The following is a 22,955-nucleotide window of genomic DNA, read 5'->3' as shown; positions in this document are numbered from 1 at the left end:
CCGTAACACTTCTGGAGAATCTAACAGGCCTAATGGACACTGCGAAGAGTGGCCTCAATTTCAAAATCCTACACAGCTCCCCTCTCTGATCAAGACCACAGAGAGTGAATTCTTTTCAGGGAACAATCAGAGACAACAATAGTCTCGGAGTTGCATGAGGAAGGAATAGGAAGATAGGACCTCAGTGGATCCAAAACAGATGACACCAAGGAAGGAGAATGCCGCAGAGATCTTGCGATCTTTGGAGATGGAGCAGTAGAAGACAGTGACTCAGAGGGTCTTTTCCTTTTTTCTTTCTCCTTTTCATGACCTCTATATCTACCAATATCTCTCTCCTTGCTCTTAGATTTATCCCTGGCCTTCCCCTTTTCCTCAAACTTGTCCTTTTCTTTATCAGAAGACTTATCTACCTACTTCTTAACACCTTCGAAACATTGAGGGGATAGTGCAATACTGAAGGATCCAGTCAGCTCTCCTGCTGAACCATGAAGAAGGCCTTAAAATATCAACTTGTTTTTTTTCTGTCTAAAAGACCCATCGCCCAAAGGACAAGTAAATATCATAATTAGTGTTCAAATTATCAGGACCTAAACAGTCTATGTACTACAAGTGCAGATCCTTAGATGCTATTTTATATCTGCACTTAAGGCATTTTTTAAACCTTGAAGCTTTCTCCATAATAAATTGAACCCCAATGGACAGCATCTGTACACAGAAAAAAATAACTAATATGCTTAGGAAGGCTCCTGTAAAAGAGAAGGAGGAGATTTTTTTTTCAATATGAAGTTCTGACAAAAACAAAAGAACATGACAACCCCACCCCAGGTTGGGGGGATGGTGTAATGGTTAAGGTGGTCACCTCATAGACACAGAGTGCAGGGGTTTTATTCTCACCTTTGGAATGGAAACTGGCAAGGCTCAAAATGGCCCACAAGGTCAGCTAGCCTAGTACTTACCTATAAACAGGAAGGAAATAAAGCAACAGCTCCAAGAAAAGAGTGATAAAGAGAAATACTTCACTTATCTGGCTAGAAAAACTGCTTGGAGTGTTGAAGAGAATATATCTGATCAGAAAGGCAGAGAAGGAGATCTAAGGGGTGCTGCTAATGCAGTGCATTGCAGGAGAGACAAGCTTGTGCACTGGAGGATCTCTGAAAAATATTGCCAGCTTGGATCCACCACAAGGTGAATAACCCAATTGTTGAGATGGATGGAGGGCACAACATACGATCTGGAGATAAACTGGGAAGTTTATCTTGCTGCACAACTGCATAAAGCAGAGGTGTATTTGAGGGAAAAGACAAATTAAATCAAGGGATTTCTTAAGCAAGCTCCCACCAAAATGCTTGGAACACAGTCAGTGGAACCACCTAATGCAAAATGTTACACAAGATGAGATGGAAACAATATTAAGGAAGCAAAAGAGAGGTAAAACACCCAAAGCCAGATGGTCTACCATTAGAAATATATGTAATGTTAAATTTATTAATAGTTTTACTTAACTAGCTAATAATGTGTTGGTAAGTGGAAAGACCATGAATATGTGGAAACATGCTATCATAACAGTTATTTACAAACCAGGAAGAGATCACTGACAAGCTAAGCCATACAGACCAATACTGGTACTTAACTATGATTATAAGCTATATGCTGCACTGCATTGCCAAAAGATTAGCTTGCATCCAGAACTTTGTCAATATAGTTGAAATGCTGGATCCAAGATAAACACACAAAAGCCTAAAGCTACAAGGATTATTTGTTCATTTAGTGATAGGTTGGACAATAGTAAAATCTTCTTTCCTTTGATTTTTTTTTTGTGCTGTCTTATCACAAGAATTATTGTTTGCTAACTCACTACAGTTAAGTAAGCTATACAACAAGAGTAGTTTTCTCCACTAAAAACGGACAGACATCTGTCAAACAATGCACAACTAATAACATCCATTCCTTCCTTGGATATGCCTGTTCATTAAGTAAGCCTGCATGACTGTTCTGTGCCACATGAAGAAAGGAAAGCATAAATACCAAAACTCTTCTTATTGTTAGGTACTACAACTGCACATCCAGCCTGAACTGACAAAAGGAGTGAGATCCTCTCCTTTTGTTGCTGTACCCACCTTCCGAGATGTCAGGATGTTTAACACCATGCAACTGCACCATCTCAAAAGTCATTCTGCGATCAGCATCTGTCATCTGGACTTAGGAAAAAGGAGGTGAGACAAAGGGGACTCCAAGATAAGATGCAGCACCCCGGTCCACTACGGGCATTCTGCTTGACAGCTGGAACAAGACAGATGTGACACTCTAAAGGGTCTTTCTCCAGTGTCTACAGATTCCTAAGAAATAAGTTTTGCTCAAATGGGGGCTGGCACTGGAAAACTGTCAGGATGAAAGCTGCAATGAATCACTAAAACTTCAGTTTGTCTCAAGTTGGTATTGAAAGCATCTGCACATTTCTTCTGAGCACCTCTAGTATTATCTAGGCCTTGTTTTCTGACAAGTAGCCCATCTGAGTACTGGAAACTACTATAATCCTTCTGTTTCCTGGAAGGAATGACATAGAATGGTCTTACGTTTACAACATTCCCTGTGACTAGAATATATTCCATAGATGTGTGGTGGTAGTACACATTTCTGAATGGTAGGAGGACAGCATCAAGCAACAGTTTATGAAATGGTAGATATGGATGTTCTGGGCATACAATTTGTAAAAAATCAGGTCAGGCACTTGGTAAAAGTCCTGAAAGCAGATAATGAACAAAACGGTAAGCAGGGAAAAATAGTACTATATCTGTCTCACCCTGAACCTAAGAACAGTAGAAATGTGTAAGACAGCTGCTATACATAATGAAAAACCATGATGATGGTAATAAATCAATAAATAAATAAACAAGACATTAAACAGAAAGTTTTAATACATGATAAAACACTACTAGTATCTCTGCTACACAAAGCCTTTAAGGACATGAGCAAACAATGAAGAAACCTATTTAAATAAAAAAATCAATAAAATGATGTATTAAATTAATTATTTCCAATTAACTTCCTTGTTCAATACATTAGATTTCAGACTATTAAACTTCAAACTATGCATACTACCTTTTTGCATCAATACAAAAAAAACAAATTTATGAAAATATTTGGTGTGAAAGATGTGAATTATTCACTAGTAGCAACTCAGACAGAATTTACATATTACTCCTCAAGGTACAATAATTGGGCTGGACTAGATAGAAATTATATTTAACACATCCAATGACTTTCTGTTTTTAAAACTTCTTTATTTCATTTTTATTGTAGATACAAACCTTCTAAAGAACAACATCTTAATTCTTGTGTTATTGGTATACAATGTGGTTTCCGGCATCATTAAAACTATACAATACAAAGCACATCCAATGACTATTTCTGATCATGCACAAATAAACACGAAGATAAAAATGCAAGGTAATGAAGTAAAAATAAGACACTGGCACTTCCACACCTACTTGTTAAAAAGAGAGGAATTTAAGGAATGGGAAGTTGAAATGATTTCAGAGATATTAGGGAAGACAAAATATCTTCAAGTGACTGTAATAAAATGAAAATAGGGTTTAACTCATTACAGACGAGTGCGCCTCCAAGTTTTCTGCAGTTACATCCTACTGACACCTCTAGGCATCAGATATTGCTTGTTCATATTTGCATTAAGAATTACAAAACCATGCTACATACAAGGTATCAGAAGATTTAATCTTAAAGCATACATGATGGCATACACAATTGCATTCATACTTGATATCTAATGCAGCTAAAGAGATATTGAATATTATTTGCATGCTGTTTATTTTTATTGTAATAATTTTCATATTTCTCTAAATATCTCAACATTCAGGTAACTCAGACAGAACTGCAAAGCTTCATATGAAAGCTCACAGCTTTATGAAGAAAACCCTGCTGGCAGTATGTGTCTTGCTTGAATGGTTACTGAAATATCATAACCTGTTTACACAACATTACAAAATTAATATTCACTGGCTTTATTTTGGCTTATAAAATCCTGTTTAAAGCATCAAACTGAATGAATGCCACTATTGCAAAGATTAATTTATTCTGAATAGTTTGCCATTTACAGTTTTCTAGTAACGCATACGTATAAAGAGATATGAATATTTGCTTGAACTGTAATGTAATAATTTCATTTTTTACAGGCTGAAGCCACACCCACTGGGAGTTAAAAGTAGGGTCTATATTACAAGATCGAATGCTTAGGTGACTGAACACCTAAACATCAAACTTGTAATATCGAAAGCAAAAAACAGCAAATGGCCGATTTAACGCAGGGAAAGATTTCCCTTGGTTGTAAGCCGGATTTTGCAGTTTTGTCTACTGTAGAGCAATCTCAGAGTTGGTATATTTAGTTAGGGGGATGTGGAGGGGTGAACCCCCCCCCCCCCACTTAGTTTGGGTGTAAAGTTTTTTTTTTTCCGTGGCCGACCGACGTGTTTTCCTGCACCGTTTGACATTTCTGGATTCAATATTACAAGTTCGATGTTTATGTTTTCAATCATCTAAGCATTCGATCTTGTAATATAGATGCTAAAAGTACACACTCAAAAAAAGCTGCACTGGGGGGAATAAGTTAAAAATAGGGTCAAAATAAAAGAACTGGAGATATGGTTAAGATATAATAGAAATTAGTTAGAGGAGCTGACAAAGGTTAAAGTACTGCAGAATAAGGAGAATCTCACAGACCCATACAAGGAGTAAATGCAGAGTGCTAAACAGGAAACAAGGGAGTATCTGGATAATATGGATGAGTTTAGAAAGATTGCGATTAAGCAACTATTTTTTGATAACTCCAGAGCACAAGAAGTTTTAGCACAACAACTTGGCCAACAAAATGCTAAAACGGTTGTCGCCAAACTTAGGGAACCTATAAAAAGAAAAATAACTAGAGATCCTGTAGAGGTTTTAGAGATATTCCAGAAATATTATGAGAATTTGTAAAAAGCAGAGACATGTGGAAATCAAGAAACAGTATAACTGGAAATATTTATGGAAGACTTAATTATGCTAAGGTTAGAGGTAGACAAAGCTCAACAACTAACAAGATAGGAGATGATGAGATAAAAACAGTGATGTATATCAATTTTCAGGAAAGTCTCCAGGAACAGATGGTATTCTTGTGGAAGTTTGGAAATTAGGACGGAAGAAACCGATAAAGAGCTGAAAGATTTTAACAGTATTTTAAAAGAAGAGGAAGCAACATCTTGGAAGAAAGCTGTGGTGGCTGTGTTACCTAAAGATGGCAAAGACACTTCAGATTCAGCTTCATATAGACCCATTTCAATTTTAAACCATGATTATAAAGTGTTTATGTGTGTACTAGCTAAAAGAATGGCAAATGTGTTGTCAAAATTGATAGTTATGGACCAGTGTGCCTTTGTGGAGGGGAAGCAAACATTTGACAACATTAATAGAACAATGATGATCTAGAGAGAAGCAGAATGTAAGAAAATACCACTGTCATTGGTAGGTCTTGAGGAAGCTACAATTTTTCAGTAGGGCATTAGAAGCATTTGCATTCCTTGATACAATAATAAGGTTAATTAGAAGGACGTACGAAGGATCAGAGGCAAGAATTACTATGGGAGGGTTCCTCTCAAATAAACTGTGTTTGAACAAAGGAACCGGGCAGGGGTATCCTCTTTCCCCTTTTTTATTTCCTTTATATTTAGAACCACTGACAAAGAAAATAAGGAACTCAGAAAAACAAGGATATAATTGGTATGGTAATTGAAAACAGTTGGCTTTATCTGCAGATGATATTATTTTTTACCTGATAAATACAAAAAAGGTCATCTCCATAATGTGGAACATTTTGAGACAGTTTCAGGTCTTTTCAGGATATAAAATTAATGAAGAAAAAACAAAGGCTATAGCTGTAAATTATGTACCCACACATGATTTGGCTCAGTGGTACCCATATTTATGGGGACATGATAAGATTAAGTATTTAGAAGTATGGATTAAAAAGACTTCAGTTATGGCAGCTTAGAGTATGTGGGAAGAGACTAAAAAGACAATACATAAAATGAGAAAGTGAAAGCTCTTACTTATGGATATGGATAGTAAGATGCAAGCAGTGAAAATGTGTTTAGTCCCTTTAGTCTTGTATATGGGTCAGGCATACTTTTATCAACTCAAGGAGAAGTTGTAGACAATAATTAATAAAGAACTGAAGGAATTTACCTGGGAGGGAATGAGAGCAAGAGATAAATGGGATAAGCTGATCCTTTCAATTGAACAAGGTGGTTTAGGATTACCTGATTTGAAGGGATATTTTCTGTGGCATGGCTGGGGTTTGTGCCACCTGAGGCTGTCTTGGAGTTTGCTGCCCATCCCTCCCCACAAAATGTGCCACCTGGGGCTGTCTTGGAGTTTGCTGCCCATCCCTCCCTACAAAATTACGGTCAAATGGGACCCCCCATACAAGCCCACCTCCCTTCAGCCATTCCAGTGTTCCATTACTTGGCTATTTCTCCCCATTTACCATAAACACTGTAATGTGCATACTATATTATGCTTTACTTCTGCAGTTATTTGGGTTTAATTAAAAAAAAATATTTTAAATTTTTTTTTTAAAAAACACCGTTTTATTTATTCATATCAAAATCAGGCAACATATACAAGAAAATATACAACATTTGAATGTAAAAATCCCACAGAGAAAATATAGGAGGTACAAATGCAACTAAACTAATATACAATGTGCCAAACTTTCGAGAGTCAGATAAATCATGTCCATAAAGAAACCAAATAAAAAGAAGAAAAAGTACTTGATATACTACAGATTCACCTACACTGTTCATAACTTCATATTTATGGGTATTAGGGGGATAAAGTGAGTAATTAGTGCAGAGAGATTATTAGTCATCTGATAAGAGTAAAAAGATAAAGTCCCACAATTTCTGAAAGTAGATCCGCTTGTGAGGATTAATTATTAGCAATTTATGGGATCTTATGTACTGGATAGCTATTACCTTAAAATCTTTCCACCTAAGTTTAGTACGATCCAGCCAATGTTTAGTTATATAGAATTTAATCAGGAGACAGATAATAATCAGAGCATGCAGTTTAATTTTGGGCAAGTGAGTATCAGTAATGTGTAGAAGGGCCATTTCCCAAGAGAGTGTGGATTTATGGAATCCCATTTTCTCTAGGCGGACTTTAAGTGAACACCAGATGTTGTAGGCGTATTTACAAAACCACATAATATGTATAATATCAGCATGTGGGTAAGAGCAACAGGCACAAGCGGTAGAATGATTAGGATCAAATTTGTTTAAATGGACAGGGGTAAGGTATAAGTTATTTACGATCATGAATTGTGTATACAGGAGTTTAGTGAGAACATAAGAGTATGTTTAATGGCCTGGTACTTCTGATTCCTCATGAGGTCAATACCCTGGAAATCCCAGTATTCCGCAAAAACTATTTTCCCTTGATTGATGAAGTTAGAAAAAGCTTTATAGGCTAATGAGGTCATGTTTTTTTTGTATGATAAAACTTGAAGTAAGGAGTTTACTCAATTCTGTTCCTCATCTGTACTTGGGAATTTATTAATAATGGACTGGGTTATTTCTCTAATTTGTCTCAAAATAGAGACATATTTTTTAGGAAGACCTAAGGCCATTCGTAGATCAGTTAGGGATAGAGGGGTATGTTTCTGTATATCCCATAAGGTAAGGCTTTTGATTAAAGGAAGATTATCCAGATTAATCATTTTATTGCACAAGGTTAATATTAGGATTAGGATGGAACGGCTGAAATAGGAGAAGGGCATTCCCTAGTTTAATGTCTCGGAACAGATCTTGAAAGGTTTTTATTAGTCCCTTCAGGATAGGGTGTAGTTTTAATTTTTTAAGATAAGATTTATCCACAAAAGGTAATGCTTTAGGGTTAAGAGTATTGGCGTAGGAGTAGTTATACCATAGTTTAACCCATAAAGGAGACCAATTAGAGGGATTTGGTTGATAATTAGCAATTGTGTAAATTCTGTTTGCTTGAATGATTTTATAATATAAGAGAAGGTTGGGCATAGCCAAACCCCCCATTTTTTTCGGTAAAGTAAGCCTTTGATAGGAGACTCTAACAGATTTAGGATGCCATATAAATTTGGCAAAAGCTTTATGAATTTTGTTAAAAAACGAGGAGGGGGAGGAAGATAGCGAGGAATTTAATAGGTAAAGAAGTTTAGGAAAGACGTTCATTTTGATGATAGAAGTTTTAGCAAGCATAGGAAGGTTCAGTTTTTGCCATCTTAAGATATCCCAGGAGACAGAGGAGGACCATAAACGAAATAAATTGGATTGAAGAATAGACGTAGAAGTGTGGTCATAGCGAATTCCTAAATATTTAATGGAGTACTCTACACGGCAGGTCGTATCAAGGAATAGATAGTTTCTATGAGTGCGGGGGTTGATCGGGAAGATAAAGGATTTATTTTTGTTAATTTGATATCCTGCTATATTAGCAAAGGAGTTCAAGGATCTTTCTAGTTTTCCCATGTCAGACATTGGGTGTTCAAAGTAAAGATTCAAGTCATCGGCAAAAGCAGTCAGGCTAATCTTGGTTTTATAAAATATAGGGATAGAGTGATGTGTTTGTTGGGATAGAAGTAAAAAGAGGGGTTCAAGATATAGGTTAAATAAAAGAGGAGAGAGAGGACACCCCTGCCTGGTGCCATTTGCAATTTTTATGGGTTGAGAGTATTGACCATTAATATATAGCCTTGTGTATGCGCTGTGATATAGAGTTTTAATAGTCTTGATAAAATCAGAGGGAATGTTAAAAAATGATAATACCAAGAATAGGAAGTCCCAATTTACCCTATCAAAGGCTTTGCTAGCGTCTATTACCCAGGCATAGATAGGGTTTCCTTTCCTTCTAGTAATATTTAACACAGACTCAAGAGTTAGAGAGTTATCCCAAGTATGTCTGTCAGGTGTGAATCCTGACTGTTCTGGGGAGATTAGAGTTTTCATCTTCTGTTTAAGTCTATTTGCCATAAATTAAATTTTATAGACATCTGCTAAACAAAGCCATACAGTCTTCACAATGAAAACAGACTTTAGCATTAAAACATCTCTGCCCTTGAAACTCACATTCACTGAAACCCATATTCAAAGGAAAATGCATCAGGCCTGTGGCGGATAAAGTTTACCTTTGGGCTGTTTTCAAATCATGGCCCCCTTGCACACTTATTTAGGACCATGCAAACATACATGTGTTCTTTGATTCACCTTCCTAATTGTGTTAAATTATATTCCTTGCATAATGCAGGTAAGCACACTTGTTAGAACATGTTTTAAATGTATTGTTTTGAACATTTCTCCTATAAGCAATGAAACAAAATGTATGAACCAATAATGACAAAACCGCCCAATTCAGAATATTTCCATCATAAATGTATACTCAAACTTTTGTCATTACAATCCACCAATATCAGTAAATATGCACAGTCTCTGCAGAAGTAAAAGTCATCTAAATAATTCCACAATAAAAAGATCTGTAACTAATGAAGATGTTGCTGCTAGCAAACCACTAAATATTTCATTGTTTCATCTACAAATAAAGTGCCTGTTGCCCTTGAGAATAGACTGCCTATGTTACATTTAAGTCTGCTCTTCAATTTTTCCCTTAGAACTGTTATACTTTCAATCTAAACAGTCTATTCTCTATCTGAAAAGCCCAGCACTTGCTCCTAAAAGCATTTTATACAAGTAAAGCACAAAAAGAAAGCACTACATCCACCTACAATCCCCTTGAGTACCTATTTCGCTATAGGCCCTTTCTGACTCAGTTACACAGCAATCCTTTACACTATTCTAGCATGTCAAAGGGTCAATTACTGGCGTCCTCTCCAGTTCAGCTGGTGAATCTGGGAATCCTGAGGCAATGTTTCAACTGCCTCATGTACACAGACAACCCTCTCCTCCTCCCAACAAATACAAATATATGTGAGAGATGCAACTATATAGCCAAACTGGAGGCTGAGCTCTTTCGACTCAGTACTGGCAAAACCAGTCAGGAGGAGAAGGTTACCACACACACCACAAACCCAGTCTCACATAGACCTATCACAACTGCAAACCAAACACATAAACACACAAAAACATACCCAGAGGCACTAAATAAAAATCTACCAAAACAACAGAGGCCTCCAAAGCAGACATCCAAGCAACCACTACCTCAAAACATAACACATGCAACACATAGTTCACAAAGTCAGTGTGCCAAACAGTCACAGCCCTTAAGGCCAAACAACATGTCTGACACACTTGTAATAGGTGACTCCATAGTCAGATACACAGACGTCTCGCTCACCAGACTGAACAAGGAAAAGGTAACAGTAAGCTACTTGTCGGGCGCTAGAATCCGCCACGTAACACAAGCACTCAGGTCACTCCAAAGCAAGTACAAATATGACTCCGTCATTGTCCATGCCGGTGTGAATGACCTGAGATGTACCGACCTGGACTACATGAAAAGAGACATAGAGGAGCTCCCTGATTATGTAGCCCAGGCCGGTATGACCCTGACCCTGAGCAGCATCTTACCCTCACCAAGAATGGTGCCACAGTACAAAGACAAAATGATCAGCTTTAACAATTGGCTTAATTACTGGTGTCATTCTAAGGGGATCCAATGTCTGTCTGCTTGGGATGACATGCTTGACAAGCCACGCTGCTTCGCAAGGGACAGCTTGCACCTGTCACTACTGGGCTTCCGGATATTGGCCAAGGCTCTTGCCACCCCCATAGTGCCTTTTTTAGGCAAGGCTCAAAAGACAAACACACCTCCCTAGAAAACACAAGTGGAAAAAAACTAAGGGTAATGCTGCTCAACGCCAGAAGTCTAAACCTCAAAATGCACGTACTCGAAGCCCTCCTCAGTATGGAGAACATCGATGTCTGTGCAGTGACTCAAACCTGGTTCAAGGCTCCCGAGAGCACCCCAGCACTACCAGGTTATACCTCATATCATGCTTTTCAGCCCCAAAACTTGGACCAAACCACAAAAGGAGGGGGAGTCTCCATATTCATCGAGGATACCCACACCTCCAGGTTAGTGGCAACGCACGAAGCATCGGAGACCATCCATGTGCAACTAACCGTAGGCAAAACTGCCCTACAGTTTGTAGCATGCTACAGACCACCCTCTCAAACTCAGGAACCCCACTCAGCCTTCCTGAAGACACTGGAGAGTATGAATGTCTCTCCAAATACCATCATATTGGGAGACTTCAACTACCCAAACATAGACTGGGAGCATTACTCAAGCCCCAACACCCTAGCCCAAAGGTTCCTAGAATTCATAAACTCAAATGCGATGGAACAACTAGTCACTACTCCCACAAGAAGAGATAATATATTAGACCTGATCATCACAAACATGGGGACACAATGCTCCACACCGGAAGTATGCCCCTCATTGGTGAGATCAGACCATAAATTAATCTCACTGGAAATTCACATCCCGCCCCCACCCCCAGCACAGAAGACCACAGTGAAGAATTTCTCAAAAGCTGACTTCACACTTCTTAAGACTGAAGTTGTATCCTTCAAGGCCCCTGGGCCAGTGGAAACCACAGCCCACACCGCTGAATCCTTTATAAACGCTTTCTACGGACACCTTCAAGAATGCATGGATCATGCAATCCCAAATAAAACCAAGACCCATTCCCCCAAAGGCAGGCATGCTGTCTGGTGGACCCCAGCCATTAATAAGCTTTACAACAGGAGGAGGAAGCTACTACATGACAGAGCAAAATCCCTAAAAGGGAAGGCATCTCTGATCAGTACTAGCAAAAAACTACAATCACTCATAAAATCATCCAAGGCCAACTTTGAGAGAAAAATCACAAAAGACACTAAAGACAACCACAAGGCCTTCTTTAGTTATGTTAGAAACCTGGGTGGAAACTCCCAAATATGCTCAGAGTTAGTCCAAAATGACAAAAAAATACACTGAACCCACAGACATTGCCAACATACTGGCAGACAGGTTCAGTGCAAATTTCTCCCCCCCCAAAATGACAAATATCTATCCCAGCAGAGTGTAGCCTCCCTGACATCTCAGATGCCCAGGTGAGAGCCGCCCTCTCCAAAGCTAAAAACACTGCATCAATGGGACCAGACGGTGTCCCGGTTTGCGTGCTACATGAACTCCAAGAGGAACTAAACCCGCACATAAGGCTGCTGTTTAATCTTAGCCTTACTACCGGATACGTGCCCAAAGAATGGCGTACAGCAACAGTGGTCCCACTCCACAAAGGAGGTGCTTCTACAGACCCTGGAAATTACCGCCCCATAAGCTTGACTAGCCTGGTCTGCAAAGCTATGGAGAGGATCATTATGGAACTCATAAACAAAGACATTGGGGACCTACAGACACTGAATCCTACCCAATTCGGCTTTGTCAAGGGCAGATCCTGCCTTTTGAACCTGGTCGACTTTTTTGAAACAGTCACTAAGGCCATTGATGAGGGTAAGACAGTTCACACAGCCTACCTTGACCTTGCAAAAGCCTTCGACACAATACCCTACTCAGGCATCATAGACAAGCACACCAGCTTAAATGTAAACCCATATGTCATAAGATGAGTTGCAAACTGGCTCAAGGACAGAACCCACAAGGTCAGAATTGCTGGAGCCATGTCAGACTCTAAGCCAGTCACAAGCGGTGTCCCACAGGGCTCGGTTCTGGGATCCCTCTTGTTCGGCATTTATTTCTCCGAGGTGCAAGCTAACATAGGAGGATTGTGGCTGACAAAGTTCGTAGACGACTGCAAACTGGGCACCATAATTGATACTCCAGCGGACACAAGCATCCTTCAGAAAGGCCTCATAGAAACGGATAACTGGTGCCAGAGCCATGGCCTTAAAGTGAACGCCAAAAAATGTATAGTTATACCCTTTGGGAAAAACAAAGTACCCACAAATTACCACATAGGTGGTAATCCATTAAGTACGGAAGAAGTAATCAGGGACCTAGGGACCCAAGTTGACAGTAACCTCTCATTTGACACTCACATTGCCAAAGTGGTTAGGAAGACCTTCTATATTGCCCACCTTATCATGAAAGGATTCAAATTTTGATCAAGAGAGGTCATTGTGCCCCTATACTCTTCCCTTATCAGGCCCATAATTGATTACAATGCCCCATTTGGGATGTACCTTACCCGACACCTGCAGCAGTTAGAAAGACCCCAAAAGTACCTCACCAAGAGGATCAAGGGTCTCAAACATATGTCATATGCTGCCCGGCTGAAGAAACTCCAGCTCTATTCAGTCGCATACCGCCTACTCAGAGGCGATATATGCCTGATGTACAAGGCCATGTCCAATACGGAATTAATGGACATGCTCCACCTCAGGAAATCCAAATCCACCAGAGCCACGAGAGCGAGAGATTTGAACCTCAACACAGAAATAAATAGGACGTGCTGGAGGGACAGATTCATAACCCAGAGGCTCCCTACACTCTGGAACAGAATCCCAGTCCATGTTAGGCCGAGCCCCTCACTGACTCTCTTCAAGAGAAATCTTGACGAGTGGATGGGAGATCGTAGATTTACCCCGGGGGTCGTCTCTGTGTCACTACTAGACAGAGGCACAGTAAACTAAACCCTAAATGGGCACAGTATTCTCATTCCAAGGGGTGGCAAAAGCCACACACACTCTGGCTAGGCTTATAAATGCCCTAGGGCAGATAGCCTAGTATGAACCTATAAAAAGGTACTGTAAGCTGGTAATATTGCAATAAGGAATGGATGGGCAAACTGACAACAGGTTCATAGTTACCAGGTATCTCCTCCAGAGAAGGACATTGTTAGGACTGCAGCATCCAACCCCTTTAAAGTACAGTACAGTATCAGCAATCCATCTACATACTGTGGGAGCAGAACCCAAAGACTTCTGCATCAAAAGCAATTATACTACCTCTTCTGCTACGAACAATTATTTTACATACTTTAGTATAATAGTGATATAATTTGCCAAACAACAGTTGCACATTGCAAACGGACTTGGCATAAGCAGCACTAAACTCTTTCCTTGAAGCTCTCAGCTCCTTATAAAATGCACTTGACACTCAACTGTATCTCTCAACTTTGTGTACAAGAAATCCGGAAAAAGCCAAAATTCATATGGGGGGACAATGGTCCAAAATCGAGGACACATTTTAAACATTGCTTGTATAATCTTAGAAAATTTCTAGAATAAAACATTTTGTGTTACCATGCATTTCCTGAAAGAAAGAAAGAAAGACCGAAACGCAAATAGCTGTCATTATTTAGTAAATTCATTCCTCACTGGCTTGCCAGAAAACCATAAATTTTAAGAGGAACAGACCAAAAGTATGAGCCAAGCTAAACTTTCCAGATATTCTGTAGACTCAACTCCTTGAGTCACAAGTGGTGGTAAGGGTAGAGAATTCAGGTTCTTTTGTTTTGTACCCAAGATACAGGGTTTGAGCTTGAGTAACACTAACCATCAGATATCCCTAACTGGGGCATTTTACACACACACACACACACACACACACACACGCACGCACGCACGCACGCACACACACACACACACACACACACACACACACACACACACTAAAAAAGCAAAGCAGATTGAATACACAGTAAAGCAAATCTGTGAAAAGCAAAGCAGATATTCCGTGAATGTTAGAACGCTTACAAATTCTGTGCTGTGAACGTTAGACGCAGCCTTAAAATTTTACACAAACTCATTTAAAATTGCACACAGGCAAAAAGTAAAGAACAGGACATCTGTCTGACAATGCACGCACAGACATGTGCAACTGGACCGTTCTTAAAGAACAGCCTTAAAAAAACTATTTTTTTTTTTTTTTTAATTAAATGTGACAAAAGTACCACCTGAGGCGAACAGCCCCTCTGCCCCCTCCACAGCTACAATACTGAATATTTTAGAACTACACAGTTAAGGTGTATATATATATATATATATATATATATATATATATATATATAAATAACACAAGCAGAAGGTTATAATTCAAAGTGGAAAGGGATGACGATGAAGCAAGGGGAAATTTTAAGAAATAGAGACAGTATGGGATTTTGGATACAGAGCCTTACGAAGGATAATAGATGTGATCATAGGAGGTACTGCCAGCCATACCAGGAAAAGTAGGGCAGTGGATGTGTAACATATGCCAGCAGAGCTAGTTGGAATTTTGTGAAGAATTATATGTCATTTGTATATCAAACTTTTGTAGAGATGCTTGCGTTGAAAATGTATTTGTAAAGTTGTTTGTGTTAAAAATGTACCAACAATGGGTCCTGACTGTATTGTGACTGAATTAAATGTGTATCTTTTAACAGAGGGTTCTGGAAGAGAAGAGATTAAGCTCAGTCCTAGCTAACGTTGAAAAACAGTTGAAATTAAATTACGTCATAAAGATTCTATCTTACAGTTCTGGTTGCAGCCAGAGACAAAATGACTAGGAAACCAAGTATTAGGAACCATTCTTTATTGTCTCTAGCAGGCAGCTAATTGCTACTCTGGAAGCATAGAGGTCTGAAATTGTTTTATGACTTCCAGGAGCTGCAGCAGATCTCAGCAAAGCTCTATGTGTGTGTATGGTAACACATAGGTGCTAAACTCCTGGCAGCTTCTAGTGTTGGTGATAGTGTGGGAAACAAGAGCCAGATGACCAGACGTGATGTCATTCTGTAAACTATCTCAGAAATAATATTTAGATATTATATTGAGAAACATCAATATTATACTAAAAAGGACACCAGAAGTGCTTTGTTCAAACACACTTTAAAGTGCTCCAATTACAAAAAATGTCTACTTTTTTCAGTTATAGAACAGGGGTGATAGGATTTAAGGGGAGGGGATTTTAAAACTTATTTAGAATGAAAGGAAGCCTTATGGCAAATTAAGTTATGTTCAGATAAAGCCCCTGGAATTAACTCTATGGTGAATATTAAATGTTTTTTAAGAAATAGAAGAGTATTTGTTGATAAACTTTAAAATAGTATTTTTATTTGAGGAAATGTTTTAAATTGATGTTTTAAATTGTTTAATTCATTTACTGAATGTTAATTAGGATGCTAAGTATTTAAATTGTTTTTTTTTTGTATTCTGATGGAAGTCTTTCTGACAAAAGTGGCTAATAAACTGAGCAGATGCTAGTACTGTGTTGTTATTCTACCTGCTACCTTTTACCTTGCTGACTTTGGCTATTCGAGGTTTTATCATTGCTTGAGTTTTTTATTCCTTGGATTGGTGGTTTTTTTTGGTTTTATGTTGAAAAATTTCTCAGTCAGACTGAGCAGTCTGTTTCTTGGAACATGACATAGAAGGATCTCCCACCTATTTCATTTTGCCTTGTTCTTGTCAGTGAATTACGGAATAGCAACTCTTTAGATTAGTCAGAAAAATATAGTGAGATTAGTTAAGTACTGTTTTTCTATATCTGTGTGAATCTATTCATCTGTGTTATTTTTAATATTTTTCTGTGATTAAAACTGTGGTGTTTACTGGAAACAGATATTTAGTATTTTCAAGTTATTTTATTATTTGTTATTAAATATATTTAAACATTTCATTGTGGCTGGCCCTTTTAGAAAATACTTAAGCTTCAAGAGTATTTGCACATATTTATTTGGTGATAACTCTGGCCCCTCCTAAAAGTCTTGCTGTTGGTTAAACTACCATTTGTATTAATATTAATTTCACTCAGTATAATTGGATACCCTTTTAAGAGCCTTATAGTAAATGACTGGTGGCAGTGAATCTACCTTATAGTCTGGGCAAAGTTGGTAGAGTGTGTGTGTGTGAAAATTAAATCTCAAAGAGTGTGTGTGTGTGTGTGTGTGTGTGTGTGTGTGTGTGTGTGTGTGTGTGTGTGTGTGTGTGTGTGTGTGTGTGTGTGTGTGTGTGTGTGTGTGTGTGTGTGTGTGTGTCAGCTACTTGAAGCAGGGACAAAAAGCACTGGTTTCACAGACAGGGTACCTAAGGACTTGGCTTGGACACTTGGCTGAGGACTTAACCCTATAGCTGTGCCAGTGGGGAGTGTTACTGGGGACCGGATGGGAGACAGATAGAGAAACCCAGATCCCAGGCTGAGTGTGATCCCTGTGTGTTCTTACGGGAAACTGAGCTTGAAGCAGAGAGGTCTGCATCTGGAAATACTGAGTGTATCCATTTGTTGCCAAGTGAACATCCCCTCTCCAGTGTCAGTGGTGAGGAATCAGGCTCCTTGATTACTGGCCCAGAGTGGGGATGTCACAATAACAACCAAAACAAATGTTATATTCTAAGCCAATATATGAATGGAGAAAGGAGATTTTGCCAATAGGGATGACTGCAAGTAGGGGTACAGAAAATAGGCAAGAGGGGGCATGAATTTACTGGAGAAACCTGGCAAAAGAACAAAGATATTGATAGCAAATAACTCAAGCAGGAAAGGAAACAAAATGGTATGAGACCAAGAAGATATCTGGATTGCAGGCTACAGACTGCCTTCCCCACCAGGGCTTGATCTAAGAGTACAGACAAATGGAAAAGGATATGAGAATTTTAAGTGAAAGACCTGCTCTGGTAGAGTTTTTAGTTTAATCTAGAACAGATGCAGCTGCTAAAAAAGGGATACTTAGTAGTGCATATGAAATATTGTATGATTACTAAAAGAATCAATCAGGAGGTTAGAAAAGACTGGGAAGACAGACTGGAAAAGCAATTTACAAGAAAACAATGGGAAGACATATGTAGATTTAGGATCTTTGCTTGGAAGGGTTTGCATAGGTATTTTTATACCTCAAACAGACTGCAATGATTTTTTTTCCCCTCAGGTAGATAGCAAATGTTGGAGGTGTGAGGAATAAGAAACTGGTAACTGGGAACATATGATTTGTGAGTGTGATGAGTTAGAAAAATTTAAAAATTACCTTCAAAGTACTCTATCAGAAATATTGGGTGAGCAAATGGCTATAAGTATGGAAATTATTCTTTTGATCTGGGATACAGGATCTGAACTGCCTAGACATATTAAGGCCTTATTAAGTTTAACTGTGTTGGCTGCCAAAAATTACTAGAAAATGAAAATCAAAGTCTACACCAACTGTATATATTTAGGTATTGAATATTATAAAAGAGATGAACTGGAATAGGCTCATTAAAAAGGGAAAGGGAAGGAACACATTACATATAAGTAAATGGAAATCACAGGAACAATGCATGGGAGGAGTGAGGTTTATGGGAAGACAGGAATTCAGCATTTTTTTTGTAATGATGGACTGATGACAGCAGCAAAGAAAATACATGTGATGTATATTTTACTTAAACGGAAACAATGTTAAAATGGTTTGTTTTCTTTTTTTGTTAATGTATGTTTGCCTATGTCTTAAGTGACAATTTAATAAAGGTGTTTATAAAATACAAATGAAAAGGTTTAACTGTAACCTGTAATAAAACTGTCACTGGTAATTGTTTGCTACCTTGATTATGCAATGTCAAAAATGTTCTCCTAAAGGGTTATCAATTCTGCTCAATTTCATGTCCCTTAAATGTTCCTGCAATCTAATGCTAAAATTTCCTCCTAGTCTCCCAAATGTGGAATAAACTGTATAACAACTCTCCCTGAATAACAAGAAAAATACCTCAACTATCAAATGGTACTGCATTAATAAAATCAAAACCAGGATCCTCTACTTAACAAGAACAGACACCACATGTCTTGTGAACTCAACTGAGCTTGATGAAAATACACAAAATGACTGATGTTAATAAGTCAGAAAGATTGCAAACAGGCCTAAAAGGAAAAGCAGGGAAATGAGATAAAACGGATTGGAAAAAATCATCCTCAGTTTTAACCAAACCTTTCTAACCACTTGTACAATCTTATCTGAAATCACACTGTATTCAGAAACAAAACAGATTTATTTGCTTACTTATTGTAAGTAACAAACAAGTTCTTACTGAACAAGTTGATATGCAATGGGTGTATGAATTGAGATTATACTTCCTTCATTTCTGATTTGGCTCTTTTTCAATTAAACTCCCAGATCAGCATACTAGTGGCAATTCTTCTTCTTCTTTCGGCTTTTTCCCAGTTAGGGGTCACCACAGCGGATCACCTGTCCACTCATGATTGGCAGTAGAGTTTTTAGTGTCGAGTTGCCAGCCTGGCGGCCAATCTGCCGCAGAAGGCACATACTAGTGGCAATAATAATTATAAAAAAAAAAAAAAAAAAGAGAGGGCACACGTCTTACAATTCCCTTTTCTGAACCGAAAATAAATGACTGTGTGGTAGAATTGTGTGACACAGTTCATTAAAGTCTACAGATTTTACATTGTCGCTATTATAACTTGTTTATATTTTTCTATCGTTTTTGTCACTATGTGTTTTTAAATGCATTTTTGAGTAGTAGTCCACATTCTGACTAGAAGCAAACAGAGTTATGTGCTACCTGCTATTCAATTTAATTTTATGCTAATTAGATGTTCAGGTTTTCAGCTCTTCTGTTCCTACGTTTTAAGTGCCTTTGTTCCTGTTGGGAGGTATGGGATCAGGATTCAAACTGTGCAAGTGGTAAAAAAGAATGTGTGGGATAATAACATTTCTAAGTTTCCTACTGGCTATAAATCCTCCTCCCACCACTGCAATGCCCTACACAAACTAAATTGGCTCGATCTTCCCAATCATCTTACCTACATTCAACTTACTCATGCCCATAAACTCTTTAATCCCTCCATCTGCCCCTTCCTTGCCTCCTCCTTCAAAATGCACCTACCCAACAGACTTCTAAGATCCAATAACCAGAATTTGCTTGAAATGCACAAGCCTGCTCTCCAGGCAAACACCTACTATCCTTTTCCCTAGCTTGCCTCTAGAACTCTCTGCCACTTCTTATTCGTACTGCAGACGACCACTCTACCTTTGAGACCCTACATCATTCCCATCTCAAAACCCTCTGGGAATGTTCCTGCTCTCATCCCACATGACTAACCTCTTTTTTCCCCATTTCTCACACTCCTTTACTTCTCTCTATCATACTGAGCTTCTCTGACTACTACCATCTTCATTTTTCTCATTTACTCCTACTCTTGCTCTACTTTTTTTCCTATTGTCCCACCCTTCTTACATTCAACAATTAACACCTCTTACCCCCTATCCTACTTTAACTCTGCTAACATTTCATGTAAAACTGTAATATCAACCCTGTGTTATTTCACATTGTAACTAATCTAACAGGAATATGCACCAATGGATTTTCTTATTTTAATTGACTTATTTGTGTGTGTGTCTGTGTGTGTGTGTGTGTGTGTGTGTGTGTGTGTGTGTGTGTGATTTTACCTTTGGCTTTTTTGACTGTATGTTCAATGCAATCGTGGCTTTTTTGTCATTTTGTGTAATACCATCATTCAATAGTAGTATTACATAAATGTAAATGCATTGTCTTCATATTATATTGTTGTTCATGGAGCTTTTCTCCCAAGGACTCCATTGAAAATGGGCTCTTCTTGGCCGACTGGACTATCCCAGTAAACAAACTGTAAAATAAAATAAATAAATAAATGGTGAGATAGCTACTGTTATATCACTGTATGCATTAATACGAGAGTGCATTTGTCCTTGAACATGATGAACAGACAACACTAGTACAGAGCAGAGAACCAGCCATAGAGCAACCTTGATGTTAGATCTTCAGTTTTGTTACATAACAGTTAATGCAATATGCTCTATAATATATCTGATTACAAAAGAGTAAAAGTGTTCATCTCTATTTGCTGTTATGTTTTCCCTTTATTTTTAATGCAACTGGCTGATGTACATATTAATTAAAAGTCTGGGCCTTACCTATATTCTTTTCCAACCACTGATGCCCCTCAATCAGTTGGTCAAGCATGGCAAAGTAGTGAGCGTTAGCCTCATCTGTCATCACCCAGCCACCAGTAACAATTTCCAGTTGACCATTTCCCACCAGCCTGTAAAAGAGGCCAAACCAACTATTCAGTTAAAATAATACTAGCATTTAGTCTACTACTACACCTATACAACTGCATTAGACTTTCACTAGCATCACAAAATAACAGCAGCAAATAAAACTGATTTAATTTAGTTAAAAGCACAACAGTGAAATACATTTGCAGCACTGCTTATAAGTGTTAAGATTACATGGACAGCATAAGCTCGTTCACAAGATTTACACTGCACTACCCAAACCAAAATTAACTAGATAGGCTTGACATAACAACCACACAGCTCCAAGCAGAGTTCGTACTAACCTAGGTCGGCTCCCTATTACGTGACTGAAACCTTAGGTTATCGAACACCTAAAGGTCGATTAGAAAATGTCGAAGTCTGAAAATTGTGAATGGCCGTTTTCACACAGGGAAACAAGTCATTTGGTCATTACGTGTATTTTGTTCTTTCTCCGCTGTAGAGCGATTTTGGAGTTGGTACATTTAGTTAGGGGCGGTGGGGGGGGGGGGGGTGAAGCCCCCCACTTTATTTCTGTTTATAATTTTTTTTTTTAATTTGGCCAACGGCATTGTTATCCCTGACAGGGGAATGGATTTTACTGTTTTAGACAGCCCTTGGTCGAGAAAAAGCACAATCGTGTAAGATCATTTCCATGTCAGTAGGTCTTTATGATGAGGTCGCTATATCAGTAAATCATAACATCTGAGTGTACCCAATTTCTGAATTATAGGTCCCAGCTGGATTTTTCTCAGCTGCTCCTTTTCCTGGGAGAACCACTGTTAGTCTCTTGCAAGTAATGATGCTGATGCTTGTGGTGAGAAGACTGAAGTTTGCCTGCTTTTTGTTCTTCCAAGTCTGATGTCCCTGCAATGGACACTGTGCTTCTAGAAGGTAAATAATGTTAAAATCTGAAGTGTATTGTAAATTATGCAAATAAACATGGAAACATTTTGCTTGGCATGCGCACACACATACACAAGAAAACATAACCGAGTACATACCACATGCACAAAGGAAGGACAGAAAGAACCTTTACTGTTATGGTGATATCACCTCAATGCCCTAGTGTAAAAACAATAAACTTATCTAACTGTACTATCTTCTTAAGTCACTGTAACAGTAGATCATAATGTGGGGAAAATCCCATTAACTAATTTGTTTTCCCTGGGAGGTGGACAATTATAGAATTTCCCTGTTGTAAACCTGTGCCAAAAACCTGTCCCACTAAAGGACTGTGTTCCCAACTTGTAGTGTTTTGTGAAGTTATGGACACTACTATATAAACAGTTTACAAAACATCCTGTGAAGACAATTCTAGAGTAAGCTACTGATGTTCCTGCTGCCTAGTGGAGTGAGCTCTGCTAGTGCTTTACAAGAGTTTGTTAAAAGTATCATAACAAAGTCAATATAATGGGCCAGCTACTCTGACAATGATTGTTTGGCTACAAGCAGACCTTTTCCCTTCTTGACAGAACAAAGAGCAGACATCATTTCTAGAGAAAGTGTACTTCCAAGTCATGTACATCAAGCATATAAAATAGAGGTTTCCCTTTGCTCTGATACTCTGGATAGAAAATTGGAAGACAAATGGCTCAGTGGAGAAATAATGCTGAAACCCCTAGGCATGAATCAGGGATTTGTTTTTAAGAATACCCACTTGGTGTAGAAGGCTGTGAAGGAGGTATTACCATAAGAAAGTACAGTTGTTAGGAACTTACCATAAAATTAAGAAATTTGAGTAGATTTACTGCTGCAGGACGTTTGAACAGCCAGACCAATTTCTAGAAAGTACAGTTGTGTTTACACACCATAAATGTAGATGTCTGAGTGTCCTCACTGTTGTAGTAATTACTATACAAGTTATTCTTGCAGTGGTAGCTCTTGGCCAGCATGAGTACCAGAGAGTTAACTCCCTCCTTTTGGGCTGGTGGAT

At 38.5% G+C, this 22,955-nt stretch overlaps 1 protein-coding gene across 5 annotated transcripts in view; it reads right to left on the bottom strand.

The window, feature by feature from the left end:
• MAN2A2 (mannosidase alpha class 2A member 2) overlaps positions 1-22,955 on the bottom strand; it is a 2,415,216-nt gene that overhangs the window by 1,559,098 nt on the left and 833,163 nt on the right. For all 5 annotated transcript variants that reach the window (XM_044078268.1, XM_044078266.1, XM_044078269.1 and 2 more), the window contains one exon: positions 20,897-21,024. In XM_044078268.1, coding sequence (XP_043934203.1) covers positions 20,897-21,024 — 128 coding nt within the window. The remainder of the gene's footprint in view (positions 1-20,896; positions 21,025-22,955) is intronic.

The sequence above is a fragment of the Protopterus annectens genome, chromosome 7.part0, assembly GCF_019279795.1.
Source record: "Protopterus annectens isolate FY-2018-M chromosome 7.part0, PAN1.0, whole genome shotgun sequence".
NCBI classification, from domain to species: Eukaryota; Metazoa; Chordata; order Ceratodontiformes; family Protopteridae; genus Protopterus; species Protopterus annectens.
This window is presented reverse-complemented; position numbering and strand designations above follow the sequence as displayed.